Source organism: Electrophorus electricus, chromosome 15, assembly GCF_041902795.1.
Source record: "Electrophorus electricus isolate QZ-2024a chromosome 15, ASM4190279v1, whole genome shotgun sequence".
NCBI classification, from domain to species: Eukaryota; Metazoa; Chordata; class Actinopteri; order Gymnotiformes; family Gymnotidae; genus Electrophorus; species Electrophorus electricus.
The window spans coordinates 14,572,166-14,584,621 of record NC_137511.1 but is presented as its reverse complement, the minus strand read 5'-3'; the positions used below and the strand labels follow the sequence as shown (position 1 = coordinate 14,584,621).

Below are 12,456 nucleotides of genomic sequence, written 5' to 3'. Positions count from 1 at the left end.
CTGTGTCTCCGCCCAGTACCCTCTTTTACAGTCCCAGTAGCTGCAGGCCATGTCACTGTGTCTCCGCCCAGTACCCTCTTTTACAGTCCCAGTAGCTGCAGGCCATGACGGGAGACCTGTGGGGTGTCTGCTTCAGATAACACTGTTATATGGGAAGGAGGAAACCGTTTGAAAACAAAGCAGCCTGCCAGCTGCAATTGCCTTAGACACATAGCTACAAATATTTTGTGTATGGGAGAGCGCTAGAGAAACCATTTTAACAACACCCCCCCAAGTGTCTGTGTCTGTGTCTGTGTCTCTCTCTCTCTCTCTCTCTCTCTCTCTCTCTCTCTCTCTCGGACAGGACGTGGGAGCGTTGATCAGTTGCCGGCAGCTGTTGCTTATTTCACAGAGGCCACCCCTCTTATGCGCTGTGTGTGTGAGCGCACGCATGCACGTCTTTTGCTGTGCGAGTTTGGCACTCTTAACCAGGGTTTCTGTGTGGGAACATAAGCTTCACTAACTTTTCTCCACAACACCGTGAGAAGAGTTTCTTTCCAAGTAAGAGGACATCTTTGTTTTCTAATCTCCTGTCTCTCTTCAGGGTGGTGTACTGCTTGCGTTTGAGCAAGGATATTTAGACCGCTGCATTTAGAGATGATGTGCTTTAAGCAACATGGTTGGCTTGTCGATTACTCATCTGTGTTAATTAATGAATGCTTGTTATTTTGTCAACATCAAAAATCTGTAACTTGAGTAGAGAGACAAAAAAAGATGTGTGTGTGTGTGTGCGCGCTCGCTATTCTGCATTTCAAAGGCTTCTTGTGGAGGAGTTTTCTTAGTTAAAGTGAAGTTGGGTTGATGGTGCCCTGCGTTCAGAACGTAGGGGGAAACCACTGTAGTCCGTCAGACTGCTGGACTGAACCTTCTCATGTGCAGGCTGGGGACTCGGTCTCATTGTTGCATTCTTGACATTCAGTATCTAAAAATAATAGATGCAGCCACAACTCCGGATGTCTGTCTTGCTAATCGTTGCTTTCTAGGATTTTATTAGATAAGTGCTACATAAAATGTGGTTATGTGAGTCTCATTTTGAAGCTGCTCTTCAGTTTAAAACAAAGGCGTATTTCAGCGAGGACTCGTTTAACGTCAGCACGTGTGGTGTTTCGTCTCTTTTAAAACACTCGGCTTTCTCAACAGAAGCTATGACTTTATCATATTCACATCATGGTTTACATCCCTATAAACCAAGGTCACTAATTGAAGATGCAGCCCATCAATTCGAAAAGATGGTAATAAAGTCTATAGTGTCAACACAGTCAGAAAGCGTTTCTTGAAAGTGTGATGGCGCTATTTCTGGATGACGGTGTCCCAGAGTAAATCAGTCCTCGCTGTGCTGCTCATGTAGACTTTCATGAGTGTAGCATATCCAAGCCTTCCTCGCAGCTCTGTCCTGTCATTAGACCGCCCGAAACCACACAACTGTGTTCAACTTACTCATTTCTTTCTTTCCCTTGCGTCTCCTCTTTCATGCATCAGCCCTGCGCTTCTCGTTCTCACACTCTCTCCTTTCTCCTTCCTAAAATTGTCTTGCCTCCTTTTTAATTAACGGCTGAAACCTTAGAACTTGAACATACACCAGGAAAAAAGTGGGAGGGTGGGTTAGGTAATGGTGCACGGAAGATTATTATTTTTTTGATCCGAGTTGGGTGACGAGGACGAAGCAGCCATGCAAACCTTCACCATCTCCCCTTCTGCTCCGCAGAGGAGCACCTGGTGTTAGAGAGGGGAGGGGGGGGGGTTGATGAACAGCAGAGGAGCCGCCTCAGCCCTCCTTCTCTCCTTGCGTTCCTAATGCCGGCATCACGTCCGTCCAACAGCCTCCACCCTGCAAAAGCTGGCTCGTCCTCACCACGCAGCTGGGAGTTGAGAGGTCAGCGCTTGACGGCCCGAGACCTGGGCAAGAGGGGAGCAAGATGACGTTTCTGCCCAAGAGGAAACTGTTGATGTTTCTGCTAGTTTTCCTGGTTTTCCTGTGCCTCTACACTCTGTATCTGGAGAATATTCTTTGCCATGAGAGAGGCCAGGCCATCGCCCACGACCCAAGCAGGTACACACTGACTTAGCAATGTGTTCTGAATGCGACAAAGGATAATTCTGTACAATATTTTGGCCATGGTCTGCCCTTATAACCAACACTGATGACTTAAGAGTTCTGAAATATGTTTAATCAGTGTTTATATGATAAACTGGAAACATGTTTTAATGTGTTCTGGGTACCGTGTGGCATTTTAACATGGTGGATTTTCTCATCTGAAGAAAGTTTCTCCTTTTTGTTGTCCTGGTCCTTGTTTGCATGAGACATGGGCTACCACGTGTCCTTGCGGTTGTGGTAAAGCACATTAGCTTGGCTCATGAGCATGTGAGCCAGCGCTCTCTAGACTGTCCTCCTTCCTGAGCTAGTAAACCGCTCAGTGACCTAAAAGCTGTTTCACGCTTTTCTGGCTTCTGGGGGCACTTGCAATACGTGAAAATGTATGATTCCTCGTATTTTTGTCATTTAGTTGGGCCTTTCTCATGAGCCATTTAAAGCCTTGGGGCCTGCAGACCTTAAGTTGGCTGATTATTTAAGTTCCAAGAATGCCATTATGGTTCTGGCAGCTTGCCCCTGCAGAACACTAACATTTCCAGCATGCACAAGGAAAGCACTCAGTTTATTCTAGTAGATGAATGGGCTAGTGGAAGTGTAGTGTGGTGTGTATTTAAATTAATGGCCCAACAATAGAGTACTTCAATGAGGAATTGGGATTAAACCTCTATTGTTTCACTTTCCAAATGATATTCTGAAACTCAGAAGTCAGCTTGTTGAGCTGCACTCTCAAATGCTTAAACTTTAACATCATAGTTAAGCATATTTATTGTGCCTTTTGATATCAAACGCATGCTTTTCGCAGTTTTCAGGTTTTGTTTGTGCCATTAAGAGTTGGTAAATTTGACCCAACAGTAAATCTGCTTTTGTTTTTATGCTTCTTTAGGGTATTCATTATTGTGAAATGTCACTATTTTGCATACGTAAGGCTCCTTGTTAATCAAAAGCCAAGTCAACGTAATGTTGCTGAGTATAATCTAACTAACAATGGAAGGGAAAACCAAGATGCAAACCCCACGGGAGCAGAGGGATGTGTAAATTCCACATCCTTGCCAGATGTGGAGCCTGAGCCACCCACCACGGCAGGGCGACCCATTAAAGCAACCAAAATTACAGAAGCTGACTTCATCGAGGACCAATATGTCGCTGAAAACCTTCCTTCACAAACTGTAAGTCTCTCTTCTCAAACTTCTTCCCCCCCCCCACCAATCCGGCTTGTTGTGCTGTGCCTACAATTGAGCACATTATGATGCCCAAAAGTCAGTTGATTATCTTTGCTTAGACCTAATTAACAAACTATGGTAAACAAAAGCAAACGTCTGCCAAACAAACTTTTACAGTATTTTACTCTTGGAGTATCTTTACTCTCTACTGTTGGAGCTGGTGGGTTAAAAATAAGGTGGCTTTAGTTGCAAACATTTGGCTGTTGTCAGAAAGCAGCTTTACAGATGTCCAAGTCCAAGCCTCCAGTAAGCAAGTCAAAGGAAGGAGACGCAGCCCTTTCTCCCAATCTGCAATAAGTCATTTGAAGTTGGCTTACGTTTCTGATTCTCGAAGTCAGCTTCACTTTATTGCGCAGTGCCTCATTAACATTCAAAGCACAGGTGCAATCTTTGAGCATTCACCACAGACAGGTTGCCTACATGTCTGGCAGATGTCAAGGTGGTTGTTCTGTTTTGTTTGTTTTTGTTTTGTTTTTGTCCTGAACATCTGCCAACTTGACACTTCCTTTGTGCAAGTGAGTAAGGGGTTTCAGGTCAACGTTGCCATTGTCTCAGCTGCTTTCGTTTTCTCATGTGCCGCCCTTTACTGCTGTCCCATTTTTGATCCGTAACTTCCTACTACAACGTGACTAAATGTTGCATTGAAGTTTCAGGTAGATTCTTTGTGCAATTATCAGTTGAAACTCTGATGTACTTTTGTGCAGGATGCATACTTTTTTTTTTGTTTGTTGTTAAATCGGTGTTACTTTTCCTGTCCTCAGGAGCTTGGCGGAAAATCTTTAAGCCCGTTCCTGTGTATATGGTGTCATCTCAAATGTGTTTTTATTCATTGCCCCAACAATGGTGGTATTGATCACCAAAAGGTTGTTAGCCAGTGCCAAGGAAGTGAAGAAATTGTCATTGCATTTTCCCCAGGAAAGCCTCCATTAGATACAGCACCATGTTTTCTCATGCCATCATCTTTCCCTAGATAGGGAATTGCGTTTAACACGTATTTTGTTGCAACAACAATGACAACCCTGATTTAATACCAGATGTATCCATGTTATAGATCATGCACTGTGTGAAAGAACAGCATGCACTGGGAGGGTACAGTTGTTCATCCATAGTTGTTTTCATTGGGCATGTAATAAGCAATTCTGTTTTTGACATTTATTGAGTATATCGGAGCTCATGGCAAACTTATCTGTTGCAAGCTGCTCTTGTGTTCTTGTGATCAGAGTGCAGATAGTAGAATTCCAGATCTCTCTCATGCACTGAGACATCCTTTCTGAAAATGGGATTTCCGCAGTATTCACCCAGTCTCATGCTTTTACTGCCGGATATGCCTCTCAAATAAACGAGACCCGTGAATGCTTTCATTCCGTCAGCTGTCCGTTTGACCCGAGAAGCTGACTGAAATAATGGCCTGCATTTTTGAGTCTTGCCAAACATTTGTGCGTCAAACAACAGTAAACTGGTCGGTGGACTTGTAATATTGTCCTTTCATAACATGCAGACCTTGGTGTGTTTCATCATATTGCACTCACATTCTACCACAAGGGTTTCCAGCAGTTTGTTCAAACCATAGTCTGCCATCTTTTTAGCCTCTTAAAATGAATCCCCCGTGCACACAGTTTGAGTCTAATTCTGAATCGGATTTAAAATTCATATTAATTTCACTTCCACCTTCTCCATAATCTGTTTGACACCTCAAATCGTTCACTTTGATTCCATCTAATCAATATTGTATAGCAAGTACAGTATTTGGCGTAGGGTACGTGGCATTCCCTGAGCCATTGTAACAATGGGCCGGGCAGCTGCGCTGTATTTACTCAAACTATGTAGCCGCCCTAACTACAGTGAGTTGGAAGCCTATCTGTGGGCTAATCTATAACTCGCTCAGTTATGCTATTGAGTACAAAGGCCATAAGCCTCCCCACCCAAGCCATCATGTCCTCTCCTTTATTACCTGCCAATCTAGTTAACATAAACGTGAACGATGAGCATCTGTTCAGCTGGAATCTTGTGACTGCCACTCAAACACTTTACCATCTAGTCTGAGAACGAATGAGTCAAAATACCCATGCAAACTTATTACCGTCTTTTTGATTTGTTCCCGTTATGTAAATAAATGAAATTCTAACTTCTTCTCTTGGATTCAGCCTTTTGTGGGGAAATGACCAATTTAATTAGACTTTGTATTTTGTCAATGTTTTAACAGCGAGCACAACCACCAACCTATCTATACAGTATAGTCATGTGGAGGTTGTCAAATTTTAGTACAAAAGTCAATCAGGTGCTTAGCTAAAGTACATGTACACGTTTTGTCTGTTTACTCTATTATAGAGTTAATGAAGGCCTAAAATGTGCATATTTTCTGCTTCAATCATAGAAACCAAACAATAATGATTTTTCTTTTCATGTTTAATATAGATTTAGATTTGCCGGTGACCATTGGGCTCCATTACTCCAAAGTTTAGTTGACAATCTCACAATCATATTGTGCATGTTTTGTGGCAGGAAGAGTAGAGACGCCTTTTAAAAAATAAATAATAATAATAATTATTTTTATATATAAATATAAATATATATATATATAAATAAATTAAATAAAAATCAGAACTAGATGCATGACACAAGCAGCCTGTCATTTGTCACTTTGAATGCATGTACTTCATTATTTTTCATTGGTATGCTATTCTGAATCTAAAGGTCATTGTCTTACTTTATAACCTTGACTTTCACAAATGTAACCATTTAGATTTACCTACTGGAAAAACTCATGAATAATCAAATCTGTAACTTTTAAAAAGGTTTTGTGGCATACTGTGGAAACTTGCAGATGCCTAGAAAATGTTTAAAAAAAATTAATTAATTAATTAATTTTGTATGTTTTGTAAAACGTTCTATTTTGTAAAATATTTCACCATTTAAATGACTCTGGACTGCACTCTGAGGACACCACTTTTCTTTTTATTAATAATCTCTGTGTTTAAACATGGTTAACAGTATAGAGATTTAAGTTTTGGGGGGCCTAAAGATCTTCCCAGTTTTCTTTTTTGTGGGGGTCCTGTGCCCCAAACCCCTTCCAACTTGTAGGGCTGAGTGCATTAACTGTGTTTTTGTTTGTTTGTTTGGTTTTTTGTTTTTTTGTTTTGTTTTTGTTTTTTTGGTGAAAAGTAGCAGTAGTGAAATTTGCAGGACAAATGATGGAAGTGTTATTTTGAGGCTACATTCAGTTATACATCAATGGAAAAGGTCACTTTATGATTCAAGAAGAGCAAAAAATTCATTATTCACACTGCAGCACACCACCATAATTTGTACTGAAAGGCTATGGAACATGTACTGATTAAGGGGCAATTCCTGGCGGAGCTGCGTTTCCTCTTACAACTTCACCTTAGACAGCAGGCATTTTTGCTCTGATGTGACTGACATGTTTTCTTTTAATCTGTGTTCCAGAGATGTCCCAGTGGCATTCGGAGGAGGGTGTCCCAGACTGCCTTTGCCAAGAGATATCTGGACAGTGTGCCAGTTTTGCAGTGGGCTAAGCATTTCTCCCCACAGGAGTACCAGCGACTTGCACACTATTCAGGAGCCTACGGTTGGGGCAGTGTAGACATCGAAGGTGGGTCCTCTTGGTACATGCGGTCTGTTAAGGACCTTTCATAAAGGGTTGGTGACTGACACTTATGGCTGATTTTGACTGACGGGTTCCTTATTTTGTATGTCTGCACAGATAAGGTCTTCTGCGTGTGGTGGTGTGGAACAGTGTTCAGTGACGCACATTATTTTTATTACGATTTCTTCCAAAAAAACCCCAAAAACCCCCACAACACAAAAGCACAGCACCCAGTTATTCATTTCAGCATTGATTGATTGATTAATTATGGGGCTTCTGTTGCTCACCTGGTAGATGCTAATACCAGGGCCATGAGTTCAGTGCCCAGGGAGAGCACACTGTCACACGATTTTTTATACACTTGTGTCTGCCAAATGCTGTAAATGTATTGTGTAGAAAACTTCAAGGAAGTACTTTGTGTGTGTTTTATTTTTTTATATATATATATATATATATATATATATATATATATGGTAAACCATGAATGGCCTGGATACAACAAAAGTCTGATTAGAACCAGGGATCTCAGCCCTGTAAAGGATCCGATCTTTAACCTGTCACTGCCTAATGATCTTGCCAAAGCCAATCCGCAGCGAGAAAGGGAACCGGCGCTTAACTTGCAGGTCAGACGAAGTGTTCGCACTAAATCTTACATTATTCACTGCTTTCCAATGTGGTCTTGGAATATGATTGGAATAAAGAATGATTGATTTATAAAGACGCCGGGGGTGTGTGTGTGTGTGTGTGTGTCAGACTTTGAAGCAGACACATGCTTCCCCTGTGTAAATATCAAAAGCCAATGTGTGTTCTATAACACTCATAAGATGCCACACTTGCTTTCTCTACATGTTTACAGTTGTGAAGGAGTCGCTGGCTGTTTTAAACACCAGTGCCCACCGGGAAATGTTTGATGACTGGGAGATGAAGAAGAACAGATCCCAGTGCATCCGGTGCGCTGTGGTAGGAAATGGGGGCATCCTGCGCGGGTCCAGGAAAGGGAAGGAAATCGACCAGCATGACTACGTTTTCAGGTGAGGTGATGAGGGCTCACCCTCCCTGCACAGAGACTCGCGTAAAAAGAAGGCTAAAGCCACGCTGCTAATAATCACACCAACGTCACGAACACAAATGAGAAGATAAAGGTGTCGTTTGTTTGCATCTCATTTGCATCGACTGCTTTTAGCAGCTGTAGTTTAACTGTTAACAACACATTACTTTTATTATATTCAACATTTGTCTTATTGTATTTTGAGGAAAAGACTCATGTAGAATTTAGACTGGAAATTAAATTCACTGTTATTTCATAATGAGACCGCTGGTACTTTTATTGATGATGGATTCTATTCAGATTTAAATTACCTGAAACCTTGTTAATCAGGTAAGCCTACTTGGGCGGAGCCACATTTCTGCAGAATTAATGTTTAATTTATTGTGCAAACTTTGATTTTGACTGATCGCAAACAAGAACGTCTGCATCCTGTAAGGGGGCTCGGCAAGCACTTTTAATGACAACAGAAATCTTTCGGCGTTCGGGTTCATGTAGGGGCTGTCTAACACTTTCCCGTTTGGCATCAGCCATTCGCCGTCTGAGGTTAAGATGTCAAGTGACTGGGCCAAGTGCAAAGAAAGGACGGGTTACAAGGGGACTTAAATAAGAGGAGGGAGGAGTCACGAGGCTGATTGGATCAAACTTGCTGTCTCCCTCACTGTCTGTGTCTCACGCGCTGGCTGTCTCTCAGGACTAATGGCGCAGTTCTTAAAGGCTTTAAGGAAGATGTCGGCAAGCGAACCTCCCACTACACCTTCTCAACCAACACTTTGCGCAACTCGATGGTGAACTATGCACACGTGGGCTACGTGGGTCCCCCTCTGAGCAAGGTCAACAGTCTTGTCCGTGGATTACTGATGGCCTGGAACTTAATCATCAAATGGATTAAAAAAAACAAAGTTAAGCCTGACACAAAAAATACTGACACTCGCTCTTTATTTCTCCCGCCCATGTTTGTGGTGCTGTTCTCCTTAATTCTCCCGTGTAGGAGACCAAGTACTTGTTCCTGCCTGATCATGACCGCGACTATATCCTCATGAAAGCAGCAGCCATGCACACACCAGTCGACAGGGGACCAGAGCGCTCGAACAAGTAATACTGCTCTTATATCTGACTTGCATTAAAAATGTATCAAAGTATATCTTGCGTTTTAATGGATAATTTAGTTTTGTGCATGACCAGAAACCACACTCTCATCCTTCTAGGCCGCCTGATTATTTTGGAGATGATGTGACATCAGAGAAGTTTAAAATGTTCCACCCAGACTTCATCCGATACCTTAGAAACAGGTGTGATTTGGAGTCTAACTGTACTGCTTATGCACAATGTGTATAAATATAGCATCTTATGTATGATGTATATTATTTAATATAATCACATTTAAAAAATTTACAAATATACACTGAGCAACCATAGTTACTCTATATTGAAGAAAGCTGGAGAATAATTAGGTTTTTACTCTGAGCTGTACTTTTTATCCATTTTAATTCTTGAGGTTACAGATTTGTCCAAATGTTTGTGTTTTTTTGTTTTTAAAAAGATCCAAAGTATTGTATTATCTCAGGAGACCTCAGTAGGAATGCACAACACATATCTATGAGTGATTGGGATGATGGTTGTTGTCTTGGGGCAGGTTTCTGCGCTCTTACATCCTCAGTACCAAATTTAAGGACATCTACAGGCCATCGACGGGGGCCATCATGCTTCTAGCTGCTCTTCATACATGTGACCAGGTTCCCCCTCTCTCACCCACCCAATCATTTACCACAAGCCCAGGTTTCATGTAGTGAGTGCTCAGATAATCATGAGGTGTGGTGTGTGTGTGTGTGTGTGTGTGTGTGTGTGTGTGTGTGTGTGTGTGTGTGTGTGTGTGTGTGTGTGTGTGTGTGTGTGTGTGTGTGTGTGTGTGTGTGTGTGTTGTTTTTTTAAAGGAAGAACATGTTGTAATAACTTTCTTTGGGCTTGGTTTTTTTTATCCCCTCACCAAATCAATCAAAATTTCCATAATTTAAGGTTTTCGTTCATCACCAAAGCTTTAAACTTTTAAGGCTTTACAAAGCTTTACGACATGACACAGTTCAGACTTGTCCTGGCTGTTATCACAAAGTTGGCCCGTTTAACAGCTGTGTGTTTATTGCTGCCAAGTATATGATGGTGTTGCTCTGGGCCCATCTACTTCAAACACTTAGAAATGACGTCTTACGCTGAACAAATGGGTGTCACTGTCTCCACCCAGCTAATATTTAACCAGCAAAACTGAGCTGGAACCACCTTTTTTTGTTTATCTACGTATCTTTCTTTTTGTCAAAGGTGAGTGCCTATGGCTTTATGACTCCAGACTACGACAAATACTCGGACCACTACTATGATAGGACGAACAGCACCGTGCAGTTTTATGTAAACCACGACCTGCGGCTGGAGCTCAGTCTATGGCAGCAGCTGCACCAGGCTGGACTGATTGAGCTCTACATGCGCCTGTAAGACCCTGGCCTGCCGACGCTCGTATAGATGTCGAGGTTCCCCTCCTGCTGACCTGCAGCCTAAGAAGCTGTGGAGGACAAAAAGGGGAAAAAAAACCTCATGTTTAATGTTGTCTCTGTTTTGGATTTATTGTAGATCAGTTAACTATAGTGTCAAAGGTGAAGGCAAGCTGTATTCCCTGTTCTTAATTTATTGACTGTTTATGCTAGGGTGTGTTGAGGCTTGACGTTGCTCAGGGACTGGTGTCAGGTTGGAAGCTGTGCAGGTGTAGTTCTTGCTCTGCTTTTGTACGAGGACCAGACATGACCGTATGTCTCACTCTTTCTCCCACACGTCTTGCTTTCTCTGCTGCTGTAAGACAAATCTCCTGCCTGGATGTTTTTTACTTTTTCTATATAAACTGGATTTCTGTGCTCCTCCAGTCGCAGACCTGCAGTGGATTAAAAAAGTCTTTCGATCCATTGAAAGTTTTGGAGGATTAGAAAGGAAATGTGGGGTTTTTTTTGTCCTCCCCCCTCTACAGAAAGGTTATTGCTGGGGATGATGCATTTACTAATTTTTTATTTTTATTTGCTACACCCTGTCCAGCCATTTCAAATCAGTGTAAGGCAACATGAAGGAGGAATAGCTGGTTCTGAAGTACTATATGATGCCTTTTAGTTGAAGATGCCTTAAGCCTAAAGTAGCAAATTGACTGTGTGTGTGGAGCACTGTGCAATGATGACTTGGATTTTTGTTTAATCTTCAGAAAATACATCACACACATTATCAACCAAAGACTAAAATATTTGATGCTTTTTTTGTGGCCAAACACACTATACACTTTTGTACACTTAACAATACAGTAATTATAATACAATAGTGGGTTATATTGTATTATAGATTAAAACATGGTACAATAGTGTATTAATAGTGCTTTACTATAAGAAAGCAGAAATGATGGTTTATTAAAGCCACTATGTGATTAAGATCAGAAAATATGGCAAGGAGTGGTGGAAGCACAAACAGGCTTCCATCATGTAGCAAAATGAAGTGGGTTCATTTGAGCAAAGCCGGTTTGGCAGAGCTTTGCCTATCTGACTCTGTAGAGTGCAATATGTGAGATGAAGTGTCCAAGAAATTATTTCCTGTGGGACTGAAAAATAAGTTAGAATAACTTTTTATTTTTCAGTCACACGGGGGGGGGGACCTCTTGAGATGCTATGATTATATGGGCTATTCAGCACTGTTTTTGCAAGGGCTTATCAAAATGTTTGCTAGTGTTTAGAAATGATCTCAATTATTAAAAGACTCGACTTTCCTTTCGTTCTTATTCATGGAAATGGTATTTATAATGTCATGATATTCTCTCCCCCCCCCCCCCCATGCAAGGTGCTAAAAGTTTACTTTTACTTTATTTATATACATATTGAGTACCACTAATTCTTTGTTTAGAAATCAGTCTTGATGCCTGAAAATTTAATGGCAAAATGCAAAATCCAACAAAACTTGTATAAAAGCAGAAACTTCTAAAAACAATCACTTGTATACTTATAAAAATCTAGAAACAAGAATCCTAATAATTTATGAAGTGTTCTTATGTTTGTGGTTCTTTTTATTTTTGTGTGTGTGTGTATTATTTAAAAAAGGTAATATGTCTATTCAAAATTGTACTGAAGTACACAAGCTTCCCAGAGAAACCTTTCAGATTGAAGTCCTTCATCAGCTGTGCAAGCAAAGTGTGTACATTTGTGTACTTCATTACAATTTACCAAAAAAAGTGTATGGAGAGCGACAGAGACACACCAGGCAGGACCCCAGATTCAGGCTGTGCAAAGATGCTCCTGAGACACTGCAAGCAGGCAGCATGTACATGGAACTCATGTGGCTGGTATAGTGTACAGAAACATCTGTGCTGAGTATGGGCTGGAAGTTCCAAGGTCAAAGTGGGACAAACCCCTGAAGGTGGTGGAGAATGACCAAGCTAAGAGCC

The 12,456-nt window shown here is 41.4% G+C and overlaps 1 protein-coding gene across 3 annotated transcripts; it reads left to right on the top strand.

Moving 5' to 3' along the window:
* Positions 1-163: 163 nt before the first annotated feature.
* st6galnac (ST6 (alpha-N-acetyl-neuraminyl-2,3-beta-galactosyl-1,3)-N-acetylgalactosaminide alpha-2,6-sialyltransferase) lies at positions 164-12,059 on the top strand. 3 transcript variants are annotated; one of them, XM_081698404.1, is made up of 10 exons: positions 164-540; positions 1,745-2,089; positions 3,015-3,297; positions 6,796-6,961; positions 7,812-7,986; positions 8,695-8,902; positions 8,992-9,095; positions 9,209-9,292; positions 9,637-9,736; positions 10,314-12,059. In XM_081698404.1, the coding sequence occupies exons 2-10, from the start codon at positions 1,956-1,958 to the stop codon at positions 10,482-10,484; spliced, it is 1,425 nt and encodes a 474-aa protein (XP_081554530.1). In that variant the 5' UTR covers positions 164-540; positions 1,745-1,955; the 3' UTR covers positions 10,485-12,059. The 3 variants fall into 3 exon arrangements, with proteins under 3 accessions (XP_081554530.1, XP_026868875.2, XP_026868876.2); XM_027013074.3 differs by having other exon boundaries at positions 165-540; positions 1,860-2,089; XM_027013075.3 differs by having other exon boundaries at positions 333-540; positions 1,860-2,089; positions 8,695-8,833.
* Positions 12,060-12,456: the final 397 nt, after the last annotated feature.